This window comes from Panthera tigris, chromosome D1 (genome assembly GCF_018350195.1).
Source record: "Panthera tigris isolate Pti1 chromosome D1, P.tigris_Pti1_mat1.1, whole genome shotgun sequence".
Taxonomy (NCBI): Eukaryota; Metazoa; Chordata; class Mammalia; order Carnivora; family Felidae; genus Panthera; species Panthera tigris.
Genome location: NC_056669.1, coordinates 75,076,145 through 75,102,578, shown reverse-complemented (window position 1 = coordinate 75,102,578; position 26,434 = coordinate 75,076,145). Strand labels below are relative to the sequence as shown.

The window sequence follows — 26,434 nt, the reverse complement described above, 5'->3', positions numbered from 1 at the left end:
GGTAGATGACTTTTTAGCCCTGTTTGCTGATGGGGAAAACAAAAAATGGACCCCAGGCAGGCACAACACTTGTAAATGAACACGGTTAGTACAAAACCAGTAAGGCATCGCTTTGGGAAGGTCAGCACCGAAGAGGTCAGGCAAGACTCGTCCGGACAGAGGCCGGGGCTTCTGGAAAGGAGCGGCCGCCGGCCCCTTGCTGAGTTGCGTCGCGTTGGTTCTGAGGAAAGTGCAAGTCTTTTGCGAGGTGACCTCAGCACCCCCACCTGAGGCTGGGGCTGGCACGCCTGAGGTGTCAATGTGCGTTCTGAAGCCTCAAGGACGAGAAGGAAAGGCAAGGTCCCGGCTCACCCACGCGTGGAGGATGGGGTCCTGGTCCACCAGGAAGGACACAACCACCCCCTGGCCACAGCAGGAGGCGGCGAGGTGTAAAACCGTGAGGATGGACAACTGAAAAACCAGAACTCAGCAGGACCAAACCGAAACTCAACTCCTGCGGTTCTTTCTTTCACCAAAGGACTGATTCTGACCAAAGGGGGGGGGGGCTGGGGTTGGGGGGCGGGGGGAAATCTTCAAAATCAAAGAGTCAGAAAGGGGGAAACTCAACCTCACTGGCAAAGGGGTAACCAGTTCTCCAAAATAGACCAATTCTCACTGTACACAGTGTTTGCAGAAAGAAAAACCTGATTCATTTCTAGAGGAGGAGGAAGTAGACATGTGCTGTCTGCGTCGCGGCCACAACGGCTCGCGCACGCTCCGCTCACGCGTAGGGATCGACTGGAGGCTGACGGATCTGAAAGGTGTGGTTGAACTGGAACAGGCAAAATACCTCTCGGGTAAGGAGAGCACCATTTAAAAAAGCAAAACAAAACAGCAAGTGCGCTTTGCTTTTCCCTAAGGTTTCCCTGTGTTGTAGCTCTGTAGTGCCCTAGTTAACACAGTTCTCTTCCAGGGTCGGCGGGGTCGAAGGCGGGGAGGCAGATGCGGGGGTGCTGGCGACACCACCCGGTTGCGGTTTCTGTGCTGAGTGGAAGCTAGGGAGTACACATTTCCAGCTTGGTTCCGGCCTCTTCTGCCCTGGGCAGCTCCTTGGCAGGATGGTGTTTGGTTTCAGAGCTTCTAGTGGGTTCTTGGTTTCCTTTTTTTTTTTTTCTTTTTCTTTTATAATCTTTTCATTTCAACGGTGACGATCCTTTCCCGAGAAGTATCTTCAGTGTCTTAGGGAGGTCACAGCAACAAGGCAAACGATAATTAAAATAAACGGAAGATAGTGCAGTTCTCACTGTGGAAGGAAGCGGTCCCAAGGCGGCCGGCCCGGGAGGCCTGCACCCGGGGCCAAGGCTGGAGGATGAGGGGTCTGGGTATCCCTGCAGCTCTCACGCTGCGGCCGGGGGGGGGGGCGGGGCTGGCTCAGGAGGGCATGTTCAGGATGGTGCAGGGGATGCAGGTGGAGCAGGGCAAGGACGGGGGGAGGTGGGCGGGCTCCATGGCTGGCCCCTGTCACAGAGTAGACTCTAGGGACGAGTCCAGGATATCATCGTGATGGCTGTTGCTGTTGGAGTCGCTGTCATAGCTCTGGGGGCTGGAGTAGTTGGCCGCCTCCTGCAGCCTCATCAGCATGTTCATCTGGGGAGAGAGGGAGAGCATGAGCAGCTTTCAGTCTGGCAGCTGCCCACCTCTGGCCTTTTCCAAGCTCACGTTACCTCCTCCACACTTGCTCCGGGTTGCCGCCCATAGTGGGGGCTGTGGACACAGGTGTGGGCTATGGGCCACGCTTCCAGGGTTCAAATCCTGTCTTTACCACTTACTAGTTGCATAAGCATGGGTAAGTTACTCAGCCTTTTTGTGCCTTAGTTTCTTCACTGGCCACAGGCGAACAATAATCGTACCTGTCCCACAACGTTATGGTGTGGATTGAGTTCACATATGTAGAGCACAGAAAACAAAATAGGAAGTCGTCTATGAACACGGGATTTATTTTTTATTTGGAAGGGACACACCTTACTCAAACACGGGCCTCAAACTGGATAAAGAGGCCAGTCCAGCGTCCCTGCTGCTGACATATGACGCACACGGCTCCCCATTCAGGGAGCATCCAGCCCACGGGTGCATCTGGCTCTGGCCAGAGGGCAGCCCGGAGCCGGCCGTGTGCCCACTCCTGTCAAGGCCGCCACGGGAGAGAAAGGTCAGCACCGGTTACAAGCAGAGCCACGAGGCACACAGAAACCTGGATTCCAAGTCAGAGAACTCCGAACAATTACCTAAGATACCTGAGCCACCAGTTCCTCATCGATAGAGTGGAGAGAACAATAGCGCCCGTGTCTCAGAGGGTTGAAATAGGGAACAAGATGACGTGATGTGCATCAGACCCTCAGAATAGGGCCCGGCGCCTGGTTAAGTGCTCAATACATGAGATCTGCAAGTGCCATCCTTTGCCTTAAAGAGCTTGAAGGGTGTTCCTCCAACCTTCCCTGGTCTGTACTCTATTGGTCATTTGTTTAGGAGTGAAGGGGGGAACTGGGAACTTACTTGCAACCGCCAATTGGGTATTTTATGTTCTATGTAGCAAGTAAGTTGGAAAGTAGGGTCTCTCTGAGCTAAGGCCAGGACGTGATGCAGCTGGGCAGGAAATCCAGCTGCTTCCTCGCCAGCTGGCCCTCAGGATGCTGTGCGGCATCCTAGGGTGAGCCAGGGCACGGGAACACCATCTGCTGGTGCCTACCCGCAAAGCCGCGAGGGGGGAAGAGATGGAGCTGTGGCACCATGGACGATCCTTTGCGGCCGTGATTCCTCACTCATCAACCCCCCCACCCCCACCCCCGGCACTTACAGCAGGTGTTCTGGAGCAAAAACCAGTCAGTCCTGTTCTCTTGGAGGTCTCAGTCTCATGAGGGAGACAGACCAGGACACAAGAGAGCTATTCTAACAGAGATCTCTGGCGCTGGGCAGGGAGAAACAGCAACTATAAAGTGGGGGGAATGGAGCTGGCACAACTCCCTTCTGAGGGCCCGGGGTTGGAGGGAGAATTCTGGGTAACTGTTCCAAGAGCTCTGGGTTTTACCTAAGTCCCCTCAGGTTTAATCAGGGACACAAATATTCCTGGGTAAGAAAAGAGGGTCTGGGGATGAGGGAGCCATTCCTCCCTCTAGATATCTCCTAAGTTCTCTTTTATTCCTGAGGGAAGATCTCATGAGCCTGCAGCCACAAAAAGCTCGCCATGACTCTGGCTTTCAGCCATCGTTAATGTTAGAAACGGCTTCTTCAAGCCGAATCCTTTCTTCTGCAACACTGTTGTTTGTCAACGCTGTAAATGAGGTCGTGCATATAACAAATAATAACACCATTTAGAACAGAGATCCTGTTTAAAAAGTCTCCACAGGACCACAGCTCCTTGCTGCCAGTCGGGAGGATGGCAGACAAGCCAAAGCAGCTATTGTTATTTTTATCTAGCAAATCAGTTAGTCATCAGGCATAGAACAACACGTTAGCTGCCTTTTAATCCTGCTGCATCCCTTATGAATATGTTCTTTCATTAAGTAATGCAAGTAATATTCTCTGCTGTGTTTTTCCTTTTGCCTTAGCTGCCAAGGTAGCTTAAGGGTAAACTGAAGGCATGATAATGGTCATTTAAGTATGGGAGGCTCTGGGATATGTGCTTCCACCTTCTTTTATGGAGCTTTTGATTTATTAGATGTAATTTCGCAGTAGGACTATGTACGGGTCTCATAGGCAGGGAACACTGTAATTATAGTGTTATCGTCTCTGGTCCAGGTTCTTCTCAAAGGACCTTTATTTGCTTTAGCAGTGGTGGGGGTAAATAAGAAACTTAGGCAGTGTTAAAGGCTTAACTCATATCACTGGCCTTGGGACCCGTATTCAGGCCTCCCTGTCCTTTGCGAGTCCTTCCTGCCCTCAAACCTCTCCCTGCCTGTGCTCCTGATCAGTTGGCTTGGGCTTCTGCTCCTTAGGAATCTTCCCTGCCTCTGCTCCGTTACTAGGGGGAGAGATAAATGGAGAAGGACAGTACTTGATAAAGATGGCACTCAGATCAGAAGGCAAAGAGTGGTACGGGGATGTTTGGGGGGAGGGGGATCAAATTCTTAACCTTTTACCTTATACCAGAACACATTTCAGAGGGTTAAAGGACAGTGAAAAACTGACACCATAGAAGAAAATATTGGCAAAAATGTGACTAATCTTGGGATGGGTCTGGCCTTCCAAAGCAAGACCCGGGCTCGGTCATGTCTGTATTCCCAGCATGCCTTGCATGATGATGGATACACAGTAGTGCTCCGGGAGCGGAGGACTCACCAGCGGGTCTCCTTCAGCGTCACTGGGGGGCACCTGCTTGCTCGCAGACCCTTCCCGAGGTATGGAGTAGCCATCAAAGCCGACGTCCTCAGGCCGGAGCTGCAGCAGGGGGGGCCACTCGTGTTGCTGTGGGCTGGCTGCCCAGGGGTAGGTCTCCATCACCCACTTGGCAGGATCCTCCCAGGGGGCCCGCCTTCCGTAGAGCTGAAAACAGGCAAAGAAGGAATAGTCTGGGTGTGGCTGGAGACCTCTTCTGCAGGCCTGGTGTAGCAGTCATCTGAAAAACTCCTCAAGCCCAGCGTTATGCCTTCCCTGATGGCACAATTCCACTTCCAGAATTCTACCTTAAGGAGGTCACCCAAGGCACACACAGTTCGATGTACTAAGGCTGAAGGCAACATGACCTGGGGTGGGGGGGGGGGTTGGGGGTCAAAGGCGCCAACTTTGGAGTTCGGCTGACCTGGGTTCACCTCTTAGCTCTGCCACTGCCTCACCGTGTCACCCTAAGCTTTAAGCTTTGCTGACCTAATCCGAAAAGTAGCCACCGGGGTGGGGGAACGACCACCATGTAATTTGAAGCGTTTGCCAATTTCTGTGGTATAAATAGACCTACTACGGCCAATTTCAAACTACCAGTATGGTATCACTGAACCTGGAGTTGGAAGGAGGTGTTGACCATCAGCTCACACAGGCCAGTTCTAGTATCCCATTCGGCACACCCCTCTGCAAAGATGACCTCCCACACAGATCGAGTGCTGGGCATCAACACCACAGGAGGGGTCGCAAACAGCCCTGGTTTGAGAAAACCCCATTTCCTGAAGCAGGTCGGACTCTCCGAGGCCCTCTATAGCAGCGCTGGTCACTTTCAAAACAGCAGACTGTTAACAGAGGTTACACATGGGCATTGGAATTTTAAATCTCTCATGTATCCTTCTAAACCAACAACTAATTTGCTCTTAACACAGAAAACTACATGAGCAACTCAAGGCCTTTTCTTAAGCCTTAAATACTGATACAGCTATTCTAGTGACTTTCAAAAATATTTATTTATTTGTTTGTTTAGTTATTTATTTAGGGACAGTGAGTGGGTGTGGGTGTCAGCAAGCATGCGAGCAGGGGAGGGGCAGAGAGGGAGGGGCAGAGAATCCCAAGCAGGCCTCGTGCTGTCAGTGTCGAGCCTGACATGGGGCTCGATCCCACGAACCGTGAGATCATGACCTGAGCCAAAATCGCGTGTTGGACGCTTAACAGGCTGAGCCGCCCAGGCAGTCGCCCCCTCCAGTGACTTCTACGAGCAATGTCAAGAGACACATATACTCTTTCAAGGACAGAAGCCCAGGCTGCAGCACCTCCCAAGGCCGGGCTCTGAATGTGGCATGGCTAGGTGTCGTCTCCATCCTTTCTCTGTAACGCCGGCACCGCAGCCACATCTCATAGGTTACGGTGTGCCAGCGGCGCTTTACGAATATCTTGTTTAACTACCATGTGGTTCCCAGGGACGACCCTACGACCCGAGTCTCCCAGATGACGGGACAGGCCCAGGGAGGAAAGACAGCAGAACTGGAGTCCAAGTCTGTCTGCCTCCACACAGCACTAAGTCTAAGGAGATGGGGTAGATGTGCTCGCCCAGCGTGGTGCCGGCTATGGCTCTGGAAGACGCCCCCTTCTCCAGGGGACCACGGGTATAAAGACCGAAGACTCCTGAACCACAATGGCGCAGGGGGCACCGGAGTGAAACTGCCCCCAGCCCCCAGCCTGTCTGCTCCCTCTGCTCTCCCAGTGGAGAGGGGAGAGAGGACTGGCTAACAGAACAGAGCCGAGCTCTGACAAAACCACATCTTTACAAGTCATAGGTTGCCCCGGCTGGAAGGAACTGGGGTCACCTATCCTCATTGACCGGATGGGGAAGTCGGGGACTAGACAGAAGCACCAGCTGTGGAAGGTTATGGGGCGGAGCTGGATCAGACCTAGGACCTCAGTTTCCTTGTCTGGGCCTTTCCCCTCTCCAGCCCTCCTGAATGACTCCACTCTGAACCCCTCGGTATCAGCGAGAGCCACGTGACTCAGCCAAACCCGGAGCAGAGAGATGCAGACCAGACTGTCCACCAGACAAGGACGTGTCAACTTGGCTGACTCACCATTGCCTAAGGCACCTGTGACCTTTACGTATGATTTGCCGGGAAGCCGCCCGCCCTGCGTGCAGGGCAGAGGCGCTTACCCATCTCTCCCCGTCAGCCACTGGCTCCTTCTGCACTCAGCACACACATACACAGCCTCCTGTGACCTCACTGCTTTCTCAGACGCTAGCACCCCTCCCGTCTAGCGCTCTGACCCTGTCTGTCACTCAACCTTCCTTAACCCTGGGGCAATGGTGAGTCTCGGGCCTGAGCATTCAGTCTGGTGTTCTAAAGGCAACTCATAGTCTGAGTGAGAAGGGATCACTTGAAGGAAAGTGCGTGTGTACACGTGCGTGCATGCTGGGGAGGGAGGGAACATACCCGCGTGTGGGGGGTATTCAGAACTGAAGAAGGTTGGTCTCGATTAGAAACATTCCTGCAATGTTTAGAAGCTTCCGCCTCCAAAGGGAGGATTGGACCAGCTTTCCCAAGCCAGACCTCCTGGGTGAGGCTGAACCAGACCCTTACTTCTGGAGCCAGTCTGGAGGAGGAGAGGCTCCGGGCTGCAGAGCAACAGAGGCCGGGATATGGAACTCATCAAGCCCTTAGACATAATATGGCCCAGTGGTTTTTCAAATATTTACTCTTCCCCACCACCGAGGAATCTGAGCACCTTCTGGGCTCCACAGAAGACCGCTGGAGAAAATACGAGAAAATACTTCTAGTCTAAGCTTTTCAGATCACAGACAGGGAACCTGAGGCTTACAGACAGGAGACTTGCCCAGGGTCTCAGAGCAGATTGGGCTATCTGATAAATGGCCCAAAGCTCTCCCCCCCGGGGCCACCAGAGGGACGCAGGTCTTCTGAGCTGCTCTGTAGACTTGGGACACTTTGGCAAATGTTAACAGTGACAGCTCCAAAGGGTAACAGGACTGGGAACTGAGTCATAAGACAAACGTACATCAGGCGCATGTGAACATCATCTGCGAGAACAGAAAATATTTTTACAAGCCTCCACATTTGCCACTAGACATGTTCAAGACCAGGTGATGAATGGTTGGGTAAGTAGCGTGGCAAGCACAGGAATTATCATAAAAGCTCCTCGGCCCCACTGCAGAGCCCCGAGGCAGCTCTGGGAAGCAGCAGAGACAGATGGAAAGAGAGACAGACAGATGGGCCATGCACTTGCCCCAAGGCAGGGAGGAGCCTGCCGTGCCCACTGGCTCAGGAACTGTGGGCCGAGACACTGGGAACTAAAAGCTGGGCCTCTGTGAGCCTTCTGACTCTGCAGCGCACTCCCCTCATGGCCATGACACTCACTCTGCAGGGGCAGGTGAGGAGCCGATGACCCCACACGGCGCCCAGCACACAGTAAGCGTGGACTCAAGGTAACACGAAGGACAGTAGGGAATCAAACTTTTTCTAAGATAGAGGAATCCTTGGGGCATCTGGGCGGCTCAGTCGGTTAAGTGTCCAACTTTGGTTCAGGTCAGGATCTTGCAGCCCATGAGTTTGAGCTCCGCATCGGGCTCTGTGCGGACAGCTCAGAGCCTGGAGCCTGCTTTAGATTCTGTGTCGTCTTCTCTCTCTCTGCCCTTCCCCTGCTTGTGTTCTCTCTCAAAAATAAACATTAAAAAAAATTAAAAAAAAAAAAAGATCGAGGAACCCTTTTGTCACATGCCATCTCACGTAGAAAACCATTGTATAAAACACAACACTTTGTTCCCTGAGCCACCTGAGGCTTCTGGGAGTTATGGGGGTCCTCGAGACAGCCTGCAAATCAGAGAAGCAATGGAGGGGTCAGCCAGACCTGGCTCTAATGCTGGTGCATCATACCCCACTGTGTGAACCTGGGTAACAGTCAAAAACTCTTGTGAGCCTGGTCTCGTTTATGAGGTATACTCGCTGAGCTGTTAGAACTAAATGAGAGCGTGCACATCAGGCCCCTCGCACGGTGCCCAGCAAGTAGCAGGCCCTCAATAAACGTCAGCAGCCTTTTCCTTCAAAACCAGAGGCATGAAGAACACACCAGGTTTCCTCATGAACCAGCAGATTCTGTGGGTTTTCCTTTGGCTCCTCAGGATGAGGTCACAGGCAAGATGGCTCACTTTTGAGCAATTTGGTAAAATGAAAATGCTAACTCTGGCTGCCTCCCCCTGGTAGCTCCCACACTCTTAAAAGATTGTCTTTTAAATGACCTCACAGGGGCGCCTGGGTGGCTCAGTCGGTTGAGTGCCCGACTTTGGCTCAGGTCTTGTGGTTCACGAGTTCGAGCCCTGCGTCGGGCTCTGTGCTGACAGCTCGGAGCCTGGAGCCTGCTTCCGATTCTGTGTCTCCCTCTCTCTCTGACCCTCCCCCCATTCATGCTCTGTCTCTGTCTCGAAAATAAATAAACGTTAAAAAAAAATTAAAAAAATAAAAAATAAAAAAATAAATGACCTCACAGCACAGAGAAGCTGCGACTTTTCTTGCCTCATACTGAACTGGTGAGTCCCATCAGATGGTGGCAGGTCTCTGTTCCCTGCCCCAATGGACTGTTCTATAGCCGTCCCCAAATTCTTTCAACCTGTTGCCTCCTCACTCTCGGTGGGAAAGAGGCCAAGTGCGCCTTCACAGTGAGCTCCAGGAAGGGAAGGGAGTTCAGACTCCACCTTTACAGCCATGCCCAGAAGGCCTTCTCTGAAATTCAGGTCCAAGGGAGCAGCGTCTTAGCATATCCATCCTTGGTGAGGACAAAGGGCCAGCTGATGTGTATGTGGTCCGGGGCTGCAGCACGGCCTTCCCACTGCTGGTTTGTGCCTCCTTGGGCAAAGGAGGCCCTTACCCAACAGAGCCCATGGGTTCTTCCAAGCACACTCTGAAGTTACTCCCCATCCCTCATCACAAGACAGATTTGGAGCAAAGAAGCAGCAAATGGACAACTGACAGGTGAGGCAAGAATAAGAGGAAACGGTACACTTCCTCCACTTCTAACTCCCCTGCTGCTTTTGAGCAGTGTGGGTCTCCCAGAGGTGCAGGGGACACCACAGCCCCCGGAGGCCCTTGATGGAGAACAGAGAGGGGCTTCTGAAACGAAACAGGCATCAGGAATCCAGCACGTAGGAAGATGCTTCTACGGTCCCCACAAAATAGGAGTGACTGCGTGGCTGCTTGGGTGTGTGGTGCTAACAGATCATGGGAATAAAGGCGTCATCCTGAACGCCTCTGAAACCATAGGTGCTGCTGTACGTCATAAAGCAGCCAGGCTCAGCCAAACATACAGAAGGGACGAGCACAGACCGCAGCCGTTAATGGGCTTTACCCCATACGTGCATGTGGGCGTGCCCCTCCCACACCCCCCACAGGCTCACGACAGCACCTTGTGTCTCCCGTTGCCCAGTATGGAGGACACCGAGGAGCCCCTGGGGACACGGCTGGTTCAGTTGTGCCTGATGCCTGCTGTTAACTCAGCAAGAAAGCTGCAGGGGCCTCCAGGCTCAACAGGGGCACCACTGCAAGCTTCAATTTACTGCTCAGCCCCTGGCATTCAATGCTGGGCTGAATGAGCAGTAAAGGGTGTTGCCTTCCTGCCGCGGCAGGGCCAGGACTTGCAGCCTTGTGGGCCCCAGGGTCACCCGGGAGGGGTCCTGGGACAGGTATAAGTGCACGGGGTCGAGGCCTCAGGACCTGGAATTCGAGCCAGAGGCCTGGACTCCAATCCCAGATTCCTCAAGTTTCACTTTTATATTCTTGGGTGAGTCGTTTATTCCCTTTGAGCCTCGACTATCCTCTTCTGAAAAATGAAGACCCAAAAATGTTTTCTGCTCAAGTCCCGTGACTAATGCAGGGCTTGAATCAAACAGCAGACAGGAGAATACTTTGCAAACTGTGAAGTGCTACACACAGGTATGCTTCCATTTCTTGTGCACTGTGCTGAGCACTTCCCGGCCATGACCGCATTTAGCGCTCGCAATAACCCTTCGTGGCAGAGGATTATCATTCTCCTCTTCCATCAGTGAGGGCACTGTGGCACAGAGGCTGAACAACTTGCCTGGGGTCCCACATAACAGTGGCAGGGCCCGGATTTACAGCTCAGTGTGTGTCCCACTCTGTGCTGGACTGATGGCCTCGCCGGTGAGGCGTTGGCACCCCACGTCAGACCCCTAGAGGAGGAGATGAAAACAACTCATCTGGTCACCCAAATGACCCCCGATTTTGAGGCCAGTGGCAAGTATGTTCCTCACCTGGAGTCCTTCTCTGACGGCTTCGAGGAGATAGGGGATAATTGAGTAGTTCCACAAGTCAGTGAACCACACCCTCGAGCCATCCACATCAATGGGGCAGGACAGGAAGAGCCGGGGGCCTGGGGACGAGAGGGAAAAATCAAGAGCTGAAATTGGGGTGTTAAGCCACGTTCCGAACAAACCCCACAGAGGGCTCCTGTGATCTTTCTGAATGACAGCAGAAATGCCAACTGCCGGGTGGTGGGCACAGGGCATTACACTCGGGATCCCTAACCCCACCCTGGGATCTCTCTCCCCCAGAAAAATCGCGCAGAAGAGAGGAGAGGCTTTACAGAGAAAGATGTTCACTGCAGTATTATTAATCCTGACCTTTGAAACAGAAGCGCATGAAATGTCCAAGAGAAGAGACACGGTTAAGCAAACAGAGGTACACCTACATTTGCCTATTTTGCAGCCTTTGAAAAGGACTGTAAAAACGGAGACTGCTCTTAGGACAAAGTGAAAAGAGCATCCTGTGTGCACACTAGGATCGTAACTACATGAAGCACGTCTGTGTAGACACAGAAAACAGAAGCTCAAATTAAGATGATCACGTCAGGATGTGGGAATGATCGGTGGCCTTTTTTTCTCTGAACCCTAAGCTTCAGGAATGTTGATAACACTTTATTGTTAAAGCAAAGCCAGTGTTGCAGGGTGGTTTGCTCCTGCGGGAGCCTTGTCGTGGGGGCTCTTGGCTGAGCCAGGAGTTTTGGCAATGGCCAAGGCTGGATGCCCCTCTCTGCTGCTGATCAGCCCTAGTGCACTGGGCCGAGTTGGCGGGGCAGTGGAGACATAGCACCGGACGCAGATGACTGCCAGTCTAGGGTCTGCCTTGGGCTGTGACTGTCCCTCTGTCCCCTTCTCATCCATATGGACAGTGCAGCGTCCAGCTGACTTGTGCCTGCAAAGTGCTCTCCTGGCCAAGGCCCTGAGGACACTCATCTGAGAACACCAGAGCTCCAGGAGCAGTGCCTGTCCCCCAGCCAGGCCATCCACCTGCCCCTGACCAGCCTCCCACCTACCTATGGTAACATCCGAGGAGCTGTGAGCCTCCAGGAAGCGGTTGAGGTGATGCCAGACCTTGGGAATCCAGTCAATGATTTTTACCAGCTCCACATTCCGTACCCGCCCACTGATCTCTGTTTCCATGAGCTTCCGCCTTAGGAACCGGCCAAGGAAGCCCTTCACGGGCTCTGTGTGGTTGGCACAAAGCACCCACCTGGAGGAAAGTCAGCCATAATTTTCAATGATGATGACTGATAAAAACGACACCAGCCCCCCCAAAGCTCATTAGATCTGGAGAGTGTCTATGTTAATAGGACAGGCCTCACTATACAACAAACACTGCTCTAATGCTGGACACACATGAACTCCCAATTCATTACAGCAGCCCTATGACTGTCATCCCCATTTCACAGCCAGATATGCTGAGGCATAGACAGGTTGCACAACTTGTCCGAGATCAAACAGCTAGTTAATAGAAGGGCTAAGATTAGAACTAGGACAGTCCTGCCCCAGTGTCTGGGCTCTAACCACCAAGGCTGCTGCCTCTTGTGTTGGAAGTCAGGCCCTGTGTCGGCCTCTGGAACTATAACCAAGACTAAGAAACAGTCCCTGTTCCCTAGAAGCACACAGCCCAGGGGAGGAAGCAGAGAAGCAAACAGAGGAATGAGACATAATGAAACCTGGAGAATTAGGAAAGGCTTCTCAGAGGAGGGGATGTCTGAGACCAGAAGGGGGCTGGGGTGCGGGCCGCAGGCCATGCTGCACCATCTGCACACGTACGTGGGGTGTGTGGGAAACTGCCAGAGATTCAGAGCAACCAGTGTAATTCAGTGTTTAGACTTGACCAGCCCACCTAAGGAGTCTGATTCCATTCTGGAGCCAATGGGGAGCCCCTGAAGGACTTTAAGCACGAGGGCTTTATGTTCAGATTTGAATTGTAGAATGCTCACTCGGATGCCGCTGGCACAGGAGATTGCCTGCAGGGAGCCAAGCTGCAGGCAGGCCCACTGGCCACAAAATGATCGCAGCGGTGTATTGGGAGACAGGGTGGTGCCGGGGGCAGGAGGAGAAAGCGTGGACGGGACAGGACAGCCTGGGTGCAAAGGTGGCCATGATGTCAGGCCCGGGGGCATCGCCATTTCTGACGGTTACGATGCAGGTCCACTTCCAACAGATCGCCCTCTAGGATGCGTGCAGTGCCGCCAGTGTAAGGGAGGCGGGGGGTCGCCCCAGAGCGGCTTCTCAGCCGCACATAAGGGCCCAGGCAAGCAGCAACACAACCTCGCACAACTGATCTGGACAGCCCCTCCTGCACCCCCACAGGGACGGCCCCCTACTACAGCGCTGGGGCAGAGGGACTCGCGGGGGACTCACAGGCCCACAGACCTAGCGACGAGGGGACATTCATAAGCAAGAGCTTCCGTTGCTCAAGTTCACTAGGGATGGAGAGACGCGTCGCAAGAAATGCACAGGGGACACAAGCCCAGAGCTGCCATCGTGACACTGCCACCCCCGGGGCGGAGAGTCGGGGAGACCTGGGCTCCTGTCTCCGCTCTTCCACAGGCCAGCTGTGTGACCTCACACTAATCAATTCTCTCAGCCCCGGTCTCCCCACCAGCAAGATAAACTAGTGAGGCTACCATGAGAATTAAATGAGTGAGGCTGGGGAGGATCCCCAGCACGACGCCCAACCCAGTGCTGGCCCTCGAAAAGCGATCCCTTACCTGAAGTTGTGGTGAAGCTGCAGGTTGGGGGTAGAAGAGGTAGCCTGGTTCATTGTGCCAATTATGTAAGGGCTGTGGGGGACAGGAAGGAAAAGAAGGCTCTGTGACTCGAAGCCAAGCCAGAGCAGGTGCTCACAGAAGCCCGTGTTGTCTGAGCGTCCAGGCAGGTGGCTGGTTGCCCCCCCCCCCAACCCCCACCCCAACACCCACGTGAGCACAGTGCCCATGCAGCACACATCATGTGGCCACCGGCTTCCTGGGGGCCAGGAGGCCCAGAACTGGCCTTTACCATTTATGGTCCTTGCAGTTGAGCAGCCCATTGAAGATCTCGCCCAGGGAGCTGACGTGATGCAGGTTGTCCAGGATGATGACAAGGGGCATGTCCGCAGCGTTGTTCTCGCTGGTGCATTGGTCAGCAAGGTTGGACAGGTACTGGCGCAATTCCTGTGGAGGCCAGGTAAAGAATAAGTGGGTGAACGCATCCTGGAAAGATGCACATACTCGGAGCCTTCACTTTGCCCAGGTCAACGCAGGTGCAAAGGCCTTTCAGGAGGCCATGCGGTGAACAAGTGTTGCGTGCCCATCTACTGCACAGCACTGGGCTGGGCAGGGGGTGGGGAAGGCCTGGGTCCAGACTCCTGGAATTCACCAGGTAACAGAATTCCTTCCGCCTGGGGCAGGAGCACAGCACCATGGGGTGCCCAGGCATAGTTTTGTCTCTGCTCTGACACTTTCCTAGAAGTATTGTCATTCTTCTTGATATTGCTTATCATGCCCACTCTCCAGTAAGCTCGCATTTGCCTGAGAGCTGTTTACACAGAAGCCCTCGATGAATCAATATAGCAAAGGAGCCATCCCCACAGAGAGGTAAGCACTGCTGACTGGTGCCATCACAGACAGAAAACCAACAGTGCAGGGGCAGGGGGTCTACATGCACGGGAAGCCCCGGGATATCTGATGGAAAGGGTAAGCTCTGAACTGAACTGTGGAGAACACAAGGGGGATTGGCTTGATCTGGAGCTGGTATACAGCCCAGCACGGCTAGGGTTAGGGATGTGTGTCAGGGGAGGAAGAGGAGGAGGAAGAGACTGAGCTGGCACAATTTCCTGGCCAGTTGGTTCCCATTCAACCTACCGAAAGCAATCATCTGGGAATGAGGTCTAGGAATCTACATCTTTGAGCATGCCAGGTGAATCAAGGGAGAAAAGTCATTTCCCAATCACCTTTGACTCAGGGCCAGCCAGAGCGAACCATCCATCACCTCCCACTGTGTTGAACAGTGATCAAGTTTGAGAAAACATTTCCCAACCCTCGCCCGGGCCTAGGTCTAAACATCTCCACTGGTCCCCATGAAGCAGGATTGAGCCCATCTGCTAGCTCTAGAGTCTAAGACTCCGACTTGAGCCCTAGTCCACTGCCCTGTACCATTCAAGGGGTCCTAGGCACATGGCCACCTGCCTCAAGCCTCAGGTTCCTCTTCTGTGATACCAAGGTAACAACAACCTCTCCTGTGAGGATACTGCTGTAAGGCCGTCAGTTTGCTGGTCATGGCAAGCAGTGTGTGATGTGAGCTGTTGTTATTATTAGTGTCATTGCTGTTCCTGAAGAGGTTACATTTGGGAGAAACGACAGCACCGAGATGGCAAGTGACAAGTTCTTGGTAAACTACAATAGATGCATTGGGGGCGAACCTAAAGACCTATTAACACTGAGCTTCAAACGCGGCTCATAGCGGACGAGTGAGGAATGAGCCAGCTCGCCTTACAGATGGCGCTCTTCACTGAAGCTGTGGATGAAAGCCTTCCTTTCTGCTCCCCCACCGTGACTTCCTTCACCAGGCTTTCATAACCACCAAGGGAGAACACAGAGGAAATGCTGCTTTCCCATCAGGGTGGCAGTGGCATTAACAGTTCTTTTTTTTTTTTTTTTTTTTTAATGTTTATTTCGTTTTGAGAGAGACAGAGCATAAGCAGGAGAGGAGCAGAGAGAGAGAGAGAGAGAGAGAGAGAGAGAGAGAGAGAGAATCAGAAGCAGGCTCCAGGCTCCTGTCAGCACAGAGCCCGATGCGGGGCTCGACCCGCGAGATCACGACCTGAGCCGAAGTCGGACGCCTAACCAACTGAGCCATCTAGGCACTCTGCATCAACATTTCTGAAAGGGCCAAACAGCAGCCTCTGGATGACCTCCTCACCTTGCTGGACTTGTGGTCCACGTTGAAGGTGGCGATGACGCCGTCTGTCAGCTCCCGTCCCTCCCGAAGCACCAGGTACTCGGACAGCCGGTTGGCCAGGTAGGTTTTCCCGGTGCCGCTGGGGCCGGAGAGGATGATCCGCCGGTGCTCCACCAGCAGGGAGACGTAGCGCTGCAGGATGGGCTTGGGGATCAGGGATTCGAACACCAGCGAGTCCAGGCTGTTCTCCGAGAGCCCTGCATTGGAGAGGGACGGGAAGCATCTGAAGCCCCGGGGAAGCTCTGCACTTGCCACCTGGGACAGCCTATCTTTTTCCGTGGCGGCCACTCGTCTAGAGACCGCTGCCCACCCAGGTACGTGGCAGGTTGGGCACAAGTGGCCGTTGCTCCCTGATCACAAGTACCACGTGCTCCAGCCCCTGGCTGGACGCAGACTCAGCTTTAACACCCGGGCCCTTGGGCCCCCGTCTGTCCTCTGCAGAGTTCCTAAGACTGGGCTCTGCTTGCCTGTCTGGATTTACCCACTGGGGTTTGCCCAAACCAAACCTGGGTCTCCTGTGTCTGCCAGGACCCCAGGGGGTTGCCCTGTCACCCTGTTTGCTCCCACGTGCCACTGCTGCCCACACTCACATACGCCACAAAGGCAGCAACACTTTCATCTTTAAAACAAAGAAATGCACTTTGATTTGGGGATATGATGATCGGCAGGCAAAGGCTAAATGCTAAGACCTCTGAGTCTCAAAGTCAAGAGGAAATGCATTCTTCCCTTCTCCCACCTGAGACATCTCCACCAATCAGGGCTGTTGGCTTTTTAAAAAGAGTTATTGTCTTGATACCATTCTCAAAAGAAGGTCCATCCAAGGTTACCTGTCTGAAACCTAAGGTAATTCTGTTAAAACTCACCTCAAGAAAACCAGTATACGTATGTGAAAAAAAAAGAAGAGCATTTATTCTTTCTTATTTTATTTTTTAAAGATTTTATTTTTAAGTAATCTCTACACTCAGTGTGGGGATTGAACTCACAACCTGTGACAAGAATTACATGCTCTACCGACTGAGCCAGGCAGGTTCCCCCATTTACTCGATTTTATAATAGCATCTTCCTTCCACATAATAATTCACTGCAAACAGACCCCTCAAATGCATTTATATGCTTGTCTCTAATCCTCCCCTAACCGAGAACAGTCCCTAAATGCAAGGGACTATTCCAGAATGACCAAGGTGGAGGTTCCTGAATGACTTGGCTTCTGGGTATAGGCCCGAGACTTTCCTGGTACTGAGTTCAGTGTAGTCTATACTGGCTCAAACTTGATGCGAAGTGCAGAGTGTAAGGTCTCTCGTCTAAACTTAATAGTAAGGGAGGAAAAAACCCACAAAAACAACTCTCTCTACATATAGGCTGCTCTTTTGGTCTTTTGCCCTAAAACCCCCTGGGAGTGACTGTTCTGCAGATGAACTCACTTCAGGCATGCTCAGTCACATCCCTGCCTCTGGTACCACTTAGGTGGAGCATCCACAGCCCACGGACCTCTTGGCTCAAACCCTTGCGTGGTTTATCATGCCTTGAAGGTGTAAGTTTCAAGCACCACCAGAAAACAGAAGAGTCAGGTGTCACTTAAAAATGAACCTGAGCTGGGGCACCTGGGTGGCTCAGTCGGGTGAACGTCTGACTCTTGATTTTGGCTCAGGTCATGATCCCAGGGTTGTAGGATTGGGCCCCACATTGGGCTCTGCTCTGAGCATGAAGCCTGCTTGATATTCTCTCTCTCTCTCCTTCTGCCTCTCTCCTTTGTTCATACTCTCTCTCTAAAAAATAAAAGTAAATTAAATAAATAAACCTGAGCTGATGCCTCGAGATGCTGAACAACCTGGTGTGCTGACAGTGGCAGACTGGGCTCCGTGGTGGGGTGGCACGTTCCACTGCGGCAGACCGCCTTGTCACTGTCTGTGCAGAGGTCTGGTCTCTGCAGTGGATCACTTCTTTCACCCCTCAATGCCTGTAGCTGTCGCCTACAAGTGACGACGTGTGCTCACCAGCGTGGATGAGACACGGCTTGAACCGGTGACATAAGAGGCTTTCCTTGAAGCGTTGTTTCGGTGTGCCTGGTCCCCCCTCCTCCTGCCCCTTATAGCAGGACTCGTCTTTCTCATGGGGGGCTTGTTCAAGGTGGTTCAAGAGGGGCCGACCCAGCACCTTCAGCCACCAAGGGGCGAATGTGGGGCCAGGCTGGGCCAAACCATCTCCCTGGTCATAATAACTGGCTCGGTGATGGCCATTTGACCCAGGTGGGCCAGAATCACCTGTAAGGATTTTCTGTCATACCTTTCCAGAAGGACATTCTCTTTCTTGGTGAATCCCAAGCCAGAAGGATTTATCAGGGCTACCAGGGCCATTTTAGCAGCCACATGCAGAGAACTCAGATAATACACAAGGCTGAGGTGGGTCTGGTTCTGATGGCACTCTTGAGATACCTGGATCAAGCAGTGTTTGAAGCGTATTCCAGGATTTTCCAGGTGCGTTTCCTTTTTTGATAAAGCTAGTTTGGGGTAGGTTTCTGTCACTTACAGCCTGAGACCACGTTTGTGCAATGTTGCTCACTAGCCAGATAAGAAGGTTGTGGGTGAGGCTCAAGGAGTGGTAACAGACAGCTCGCCATCGTCAGAACAAGCATATAGATTTTTGCTGATAAGGAATGGTGAGGTGCTTCTGGAAAACCTTGCAACCAGGAAACAAAGCTTGCATCAAACCACCCCAAAAGTGCACTGTTAAAACTCCAGTCAAGAGCTGTGCCTTCCAGGGAATTAAGAAATGGGACAACCTGAATGCTGAGCCTCATATACTGTTTATTAATCTATTCTTTGTGGGTTCATAAAATACAGGGAAAAAAGGGGGTTGCACTCAAATACATTTGTGTCAGACTGGATTAAACAGCCTTTTTAACGGCAAGAGTTAGTGTATTAAGTTATAGAGTCAGTGCACCAGCACATTCTTCTCTTTCTGCCCCTACATCCAAATGGGTATAATGATGTAGTATTCTAGACTTATTTGGCCATGACACTGTTTTTTCCCCCCACAAGATACTTTGTGGGCCTAGAGTTCCATGGAATACACTTTGGCCTGGGGCTTAACATCCCCAGGTGATGAGGCAATCGGAAGCACCAGCAGCACTGTGTGTGGGCAAGAGCTTCAGAAATTTCATCAGAGTGCTCTGAGCAATACCTCTAGAGCAGATTGCGGCTCCCATCCATAGAATGGGACCACGTCCAAGGCTAGCTGGCAAGAGGAGTCCACTGGTATTGGTGGAGCCCCACTTCAGCAGGGTTATTAAGATTCCATCATCTTAGAGTCAGAAGGCTAATGGGACGTTTTGTTATATAATTTCGGCAATAAACTAAAAGTGTTTGTTGCCGGTGGTGGTTGAAAAAGCTAAAAACCGTTCAACTTGCTTAGGTAAGAATGACTGCGGTTGCAGTGGGGCGGGGGTGGGGGAGGAGAAACCAACCCCCCCCGCCGCCCCAACACACATGTGCAAACAAAACTGTGGCCATGGTTTCCAACCATGTTTTGCCAAGTCACAAGACAAAAGCTCAATTCTTGAAAACTCCGACCTCCACAATCGGCTGAGTTACCTTTGACAGTCACGGAGATGGTCGTGTTCTCTCCGACCAGATAGCCACAGGGAAGAAGCTCGGGGGTCTCCGAGGTGTGGCTGCGCTTGATTTCCCCAATGCTGTAGCCCAGAACGCTATCTGAATTCAGCCCCAGCTGACTCACAGGGTCGACGTGAATGATGTACTCCTGGGAAGAATAAAATCAAGACCCTATCAAAGATGTGGCTAGAATCTGCCCATGACTCATGTTTTCCTTGGGTGATTTATGGTCATTTTCTTTCTCAGTTGACGCCTGGGTTGAAATCGAGCTGTGGAACGAGGTGAGGAGAGCTGGCTTTCCATGGGGATGATTCCCAAGTATCACAGGCCTCTTAAAGTACAGATTTATTTGGTTAGTGATGTGGGGGGAGCCCTAACACAATCGTGAACGTTTAGTCTGGATGAACCAAGCAAGGAAAACTTAGGCTGCGTTGTGTCAGTTCAGCTGAAGTCCTTAAGGTGCCAGGGCCTGTGAATAGTGCTGGAAAATGCACGAGAAAGTAATTCTGACAAGAAATCCCTCCACTGGCCCCTTTCCTTGGCTAAGAGCAAAGACTACACCGATGACAAAGGGAACACGCCCCAGGGCTGCAAGAAAAAAAAAACAGCTCCTGATCTTTAAACAGGAAAAGTTGGGTTTAATTTGGAAGGTGTTCCCTCTGAGGTGAGTGACCAAAAGGTTTTAGGTCAGTGAACTTGGACCAAAGGTCCGTGGGCTAGGTGGTGGCTGGACAATGACTTGATGTGAAATACTGGTAACAGGCCTCTCTACCTTTAATGGTCTCATTTCCTCACATATGATGCCCCAACAGGCTCTTTTCAGCCCAAACTGTTGGTCATTTTGATCCAAGTATGTCCCGACTGCCCATCAGCAGAATTAAGGTTTTGGCTCTAGGCAGCAGGAGTGGGTTGCCCTCAGCCATTCACATCTCTTGCCCAGTCACATTTCTGCAGCCTGCCAAGATGGGGAATGATCTCTGGTCAGAGAACAGAAGTTCCTATGTGTGAAACCACCTGAAACCAGATGCTAGAAAAAGACTGGAGTATACTAGTTAGGTTTTGAAGTCAAACCAGCTCAATTAGACCAACATGGCTGACTTCTAGGTCCACGACCTTGGGCAAGTAACGTGATCTGACCCTCACTTTCCTCCTCTTTAAGTGGGAAACTAATAGGACCTTCCTCACAGGCCTGAAGATAAATTGGGGTTATGTTAGCATGACCTCTAGCACCAAAAATATACGTTACCATTATTGCTCAGGGGATATGATTAATGAACACATAGGATTGCTGACTCACTTCAGAACGATAGAAAAAACATGTATGAAAAGCTTCTTCCAAAACCACCTTGTGATTGAAGGTTCACTTCAGGACTCATTAGTTATCTCTCCTGTGACAAACACCCACCCACTCCAGTAGAACAACTACAAAAATAACTATGCCGACATCTTTGACTCTGGCCATTGATGAGATGTTAATGTTACATGAAGCACAGATCACAGACTCTGCAGTGTTGGCAAGGATACTGGGCAAGTCAGGTCAAATCCTCCCGAAATGAAGAATGGAAATTTGACGTTTTAGCTTTGGCCACAGGGCACTCACTCCAAAGCGTATTCAACAGGACACGCTTCTAAGGTGAAGGGAGAATTTGAACATAAGCAGCTCACCACAAGAGGCTCAAATACTTGATCAAGGCTGGGGAGATGACCCTCGCTGGCCGGCCAATCACTGCCAAGGGTATCTGAGAACAGTGTGGTCAATCATCAGTCTGTACTTACCATTTTCCTATTACTTGAGTGCCAGGGGACAAGTCCCAGCAACACAAGGATGGGGTGGGGAGCAGGCCCAAGAAGTGGCCAGGTTCAGGACACAAACCGCCCCTTCCCTCCCTGAGCCCAGGCACCCACTTCAGGCAGACTACTGCAGCTGTCTTCTCAGACACTTACTTTGAAGAGTCGTCTAACCACCCCATCGAGCACATCCCACTTCGTCTTGCCACTAACTCCAATGCAGCCAATAAGAAAGAGGTGTGGTCTGGAATCCTAAGGGTAAGGAAATGTATGCAGGGGAAAAACAGGTGAATCTTTTTTGACACACGTTAGCAAGGACTCAGATTGCCTTAGAACTCCACCAATGGTTTGAGAGGGAAATAAAAGTCCTATTTGTTTTAACACCAGATTACAACTTAGATCGAATGCAATGGTCTTAAATCTTTCCCCGCACCACTGCAAAAATACCAATCCGTGGGTCAGGAAAAGAGGATCTCCTCTCTGGAATCTAGGACCTTCTACCAAAGGTATACCTTGTGTAGGTGCGTAGATCACATCCCTTGCCTGGAATGCTTTCCCCTCTCCTATCTGCCATCTCTCCCTTTCCAAACCTTGCTTGCAAACTCACCTCTTCTAAGAAGCCTTCAATGATTAATCCACCAGGCTCAGAGCTGACATGCTTCAGTGGCTCCGTACGTAACTTATATATTGATATCTTCTATACTTGTTTATTTTTAGGTATCTATGTCTTATTTGTAAGTCAAGTTTGTCTCCTTGCCAAATCTTAAACTCCCTCAGGATAGAGTATGTTCAATTTTTGTCTTCTTTTTAAGAACGTGTATTGCTTTTCTGCTAATTAAAACATACTCGATTCAGAAAACAAAACTCTGGGAAGTTCATAAAAAAATACTCTTTTTCTATTTCTTTTGAATTTGTGTGCACAGGGCTCTGCATGGTGAGGGCTAACTAATCACGACAATAACAAAAACTAATAGAACATTCCGTTTTGTTGGATTTTAAAATCTTAGATCTGACATGCTCATAAGGATACAGAAATATGAGGGTGGCAGCAGGGGGTGGGGACAGTGGCACATGGGGCAATTAAGCAAAATCAGCAGAGAAAAGAGCACCGGCCTTGCAGTGAGAAGATCTGGCCTCCCCAGCTCCCTTGTAATCTTAAGTAAGTGATGCTCAGGCATTATGTTTCTCAGTTGTAAACTGAGGTGACATCATCTGGTCAACCAACTTCATCTGGATGCTGTGGTGATCCAATTTTTAAGAGGGACTCAAACTTTTGTGAAATGTACAATTTACCTGTTCATGTTGAGGACCACGAGAATGATGCAAATCCACAGGTATCCCCTGATTTTTTTTTTTTTTTATAAGAATGTTCCAAGAATGGATTTTCCCCTGATAGTCCTATCACTAGTCAAGCTCTGAAAATGGAGCTCTTTATATGTATTGGATCTTTTTTAGGCTAGATGATGAGAAAATCACTGGCAGCTCCAAACTCTGGGCCTATCCCCTCCCGTAAGACTCAAGGGCCAGCCACACAGTGGAATCCTCTGGCAAAGAAAGTCTGGCCGCACACGCTTTGTTTCGGTGGGCACTGTGGGTTCCCTAGCACTCCGAGAGTACAAATAGTGTGTTGGCGAGAATGCTAAGAAACATCCAACAAAATACTGAAGAGGACTTGAAATAGCAACTTGTGAAGTCTTTCTCCACTTATATGAGGTGGTCATTTGGATTTAATCAGTGACTAAAAATGAACTTTGTCAACCCCCACCCCTACCCCAAAATAGTCCCTAGTACGGGTGTGGCCTCCTCAGACTCTGGAAGAGAACAGAAACTCCTCAGAAAACTGAGATTCCTCAGCTTCGGGGAGTCAGGACGCCCCGCTGGCTTCACTTTTAGCCACGTGTGTCATCGGGCCACCTCAGTCTCCCATGTTCTCCGCAGTCTCTGAACACCGGGCAAAACTGGTGCTCTCGGGTCAGCTGGGATTGGTCAGTTTGCTTCTGTGCCTTCTGTGCTCACGGTGCTTAGCTGCCTCAGAAGTGCTTTAGGAACACATGACCCCAGAAAGGCCATTTCTGACTGATGGCAGCGTTTAGTTGGTTCCGTGGAAAGGCAGCAGGGGAATATTTTTAGTACCCTTTATTAGACTTTGCAAACACAAGAGGGAGGGAAGAGCTGTTTGCTCCCTTTAATTGTGTCAAGATGCTGCTGGGGATTATGGTTAGTGAAGGAAGGGGTTAGTAGTACTTCCAGATCACCTCAGGTGCTGAGGTGATCCGGTTTGACGATGACATCACTAAGCTAGGTAGTTCTACCTGGGGGAAGGGACAAGCAGAGCAGGGAAAGGGATCCAACTAACCTCCTTCCACTTCATTTCCTCCTGAAAGCTGACAACTATCTTAACATGCCTGCCTCCTTCCTTCCGAGCCGAGCATTCACCAGTGTCATCCAGCAACATGTCTGCGAATGGAAAACATCAACAGCCTTAGGCACATGGGGACAGCAAAGCCGGCTTCCTGACACCCCCGCTGCTTGTCCGCACGGCAGCGGGACAAACCAGGTGTCGGGGTGCGGGGAAGGGGGGAGGGCGGAATGGAGAATGCAACCACAGAAACCAATGGTGGACCGACCGAGGAGCCAGCAGGCTGACGATGTACCTTGCCAAATGGAAGTGCGAGGCAGAGGCTCAACCAAAACGACAGCAACGCAGCATCATGGGTAAGAAATCAAAGCGTCAGCCTCAATATGCTTACAAAGAAAACCTAGATCGTGTTGGCTAGTTACGGTGCCGGCCTGGAATCCATCCTGAAGGCGGGAAGACCGTACGTACACCAAGCCATTGCCCCAACTGGGACCTGCTACCATGGGATTTCTATGCAGCATTCGGCTTGCAGGTCACAGCCTCTTCAAATGGATCAAACAGAACTCAACATGGTGGACGAGAGGATCCAAGCATGTGGCTTGGAGAATTCGGGGCACTGGAGCAAAGCATGACAGCAGTCTAACGGCTGGGCTCATGTTGGTAGCAGACGCACACCCAGACACACACACACACCCCAAGTGCACACACGCCTGTTGCCCCTCCATTTAATCTGTTCACCTGCTTATCTCGGGGCTCTTGCTTGGAGAGTGGAGGGCCAGCTGCAGGCCCCGACCTGCCCCCAGTCCCGTGATGCCACTCACCCAGGCTGGTTGACTCGGTGAGGTTCAAGCTGTGCTGGGAGAGGCCCATGGACTGCCTAGGGGAGGCGGAGAGTGACACCTGGGAGGGCGCCCGGCTGCACCCGCTGCCTTGAGACTCCGACTTTAGCCGGTCGTTCTCAGCTTTCAGCTTCTCTATCTCACTCTGCGAAGAGTAAGGGTGAGGTTCACTTACTAGGTGGAGGTAACGCGGACGAGCCTTATTCTGGAGGAGGAATCGGAAGGTTCCCTGCAGGGATCAAGTGGGTATCCTAGCCGAGGACGTCAGTCACACCGCCAGAGAGATTCGGCTGTGGTTGCTGTTTGCATATATACAAGACCTGTCTGGCAGGGCAAGAGCCATCCTTTCGGAGAGATGGCCTCTGAAAAGAACTCAAATGTTTCCCAGAGTCTGCTGCCCGAGTCCTAAGTGAAAAAGGGGCCTACAATCTAAGAGGTTTGAGTGACTCTGGGCTTGACAGGTGTCTTTCCTGCAGGACTCAGAGGCTTTATGAACTCCTCTGCACTGGGGAGCTCAGAGGGGCACACAATGTGTAGCAACCCTCAACACAGTTGATCAAGGAGTTCTCCTTTCGCTGAGCCTCTCCTGGAACGAGTGTTCCATGGAACCCCCTTTGGAAAATGCTGTCCTCCAGTGAGGTCCCATTCGGCAGAGCCCACAGGGCTCTTTCATTTTTATGAATATTTAGAGAAAACCCTACTATGTGCAAAGCATGGGTGTTACAGCCTGAGAAAGGGATGCAAAAAAAAAAAAAAAAAATAGCTAAAAGACCCAAATGCCTTCCAATCCATGATGGAAGGCAAGGGGTTGTAAGAACAAATCTAGAGGAATTCAGACGAGGGCACTAACGCTTCCAGAATGCAGGGCCTGGGAAAACTTTGCAGAGTAAGAGGCTCAACTTTGAGGAAAGGGTCCAATTCAGATGTGCAGAAAGAGATCCTTGTGGAGGGAACTAGATGAAACAGAAATCCCTGGGCAGCCAAAGGGAGCAGGGGCTCCCTCTGGCCATTGAGTTGAGTCTGGAAAGTGGAACTGTGAATAGGTGGGTAGTAGATTATGAGCAAAAAGGGGGGCGCCTGGGTGGCTCAGTAGACTGAGCATCTGGCTCTTGGTTTTGGCTCAGGTCATGATCTCACGGTTTGTGAGTTCGAGCCCCATGTCAGGCTCTGTGCTGGCAGTGCGGAGCCTGCTTGGGATCCTTTCTCTTCCTCTCTCTGCCCCTCCCCAGCTCGCTCTCTCTCAAAAATAAATAAACAAACTTGCAAGAGCCAATGGCAGAGCCACTGAAAGTTACACAAAGGGGAGACGCATGGTTCCTCCTACACCTTGAAAAGACTCATCTTTGGGCAATATCTGGGAGGACATGAAAAGAGGAGGAGCCTTGCTGCTTTGGAAAAGAAAGAGAAAAGAGAGAAAGAGGCTAGGAAAGCAGAGGGCTGCAATGGTCTGCAGCCCTAGCTTGGCAGAGAGCAGCCTCCTGCCACTCCCTCCCCAGACAGCCTTGGGCCCAGCCCATGCTCCCGGGCTCACCTGCATCCTGTTCATGGCCTCCCGGAGCTGGTCGAGCTGGTGTGCGGAGCTGAGGGCTTCTAGGCGGATGTCTGTCAGCTTCATCTCCTTGTCTCTCAGCTCATTTCGGAGCTGCATGACTGTCTCGGCTTCACTATCCATGCACTCTGAAATTCTAGGGAAGGGGGGTGGGTGTTACTGATGAGAACAGCTCTGAGTTCATCTCCCTCCAGTCCTCCACTGACCACTGGTCCACGTCCATCAGCAGGTCTGTGCAGCAGTGACCCTGTCTAACCATCTTCCCAGTGCTTCCTGGGGGCAATAAGATCAAAGCGCCTGAAATTCACAGATTGTATTACTGTTCTACCATCTTCCCTTGCAGAGCTCTGGCACTCAGAATGGCTTTGGTGTGCCTTTCGACAAAGTTCCAATAATCTGGGATAAGCAGGAGCTGGCCAAAGGGAGTAGTAACCTTTGGGGCTTGAAACCACCCCCCGCTCCAATGTGTACCCAGCTGGGCCCCTTTAATGACACCACATGCTCCTTGAGATCTGAACCCACTCAGAGAAGGAAGGTCAACTGTCTGTTTTAAAGATTAGACATTCTAAGGTCAGAAAGCTGAGGAGTGATTTTTATTTGCCCCAAAATGAAAGTAACCTAAAGATTCCTGTGGAGGGA

At 51.5% G+C, this 26,434-nt stretch overlaps 1 protein-coding gene across 2 annotated transcripts in view; it reads right to left on the bottom strand.

Moving 5' to 3' along the window:
- Nucleotides 1-549: 549 nt before the first annotated feature.
- The window catches only part of NAV2 (neuron navigator 2), a 324,615-nt gene continuing 298,730 nt past the window's right edge, over nt 550-26,434 (bottom strand). For both annotated transcript variants that reach the window (XM_042957640.1, XM_042957639.1), the window contains 12 exons: nt 25,778-25,931; nt 24,229-24,391; nt 23,405-23,505; nt 21,205-21,300; nt 19,240-19,408; nt 15,611-15,846; nt 13,709-13,863; nt 13,420-13,491; nt 11,713-11,909; nt 10,652-10,770; nt 4,312-4,515; nt 550-1,626 (listed from right to left, as the gene is read on the bottom strand). In XM_042957640.1, the coding sequence (XP_042813574.1) occupies nt 1,501-1,626; nt 4,312-4,515; nt 10,652-10,770; nt 11,713-11,909; nt 13,420-13,491; nt 13,709-13,863; nt 15,611-15,846; nt 19,240-19,408; nt 21,205-21,300; nt 23,405-23,505; nt 24,229-24,391; nt 25,778-25,931 (1,792 nt within the window). In that variant the 3' untranslated portion in view covers nt 550-1,500. The remainder of the gene's footprint in view (nt 1,627-4,311; nt 4,516-10,651; nt 10,771-11,712; nt 11,910-13,419; nt 13,492-13,708; nt 13,864-15,610; nt 15,847-19,239; nt 19,409-21,204; nt 21,301-23,404; nt 23,506-24,228; nt 24,392-25,777; nt 25,932-26,434) is intronic.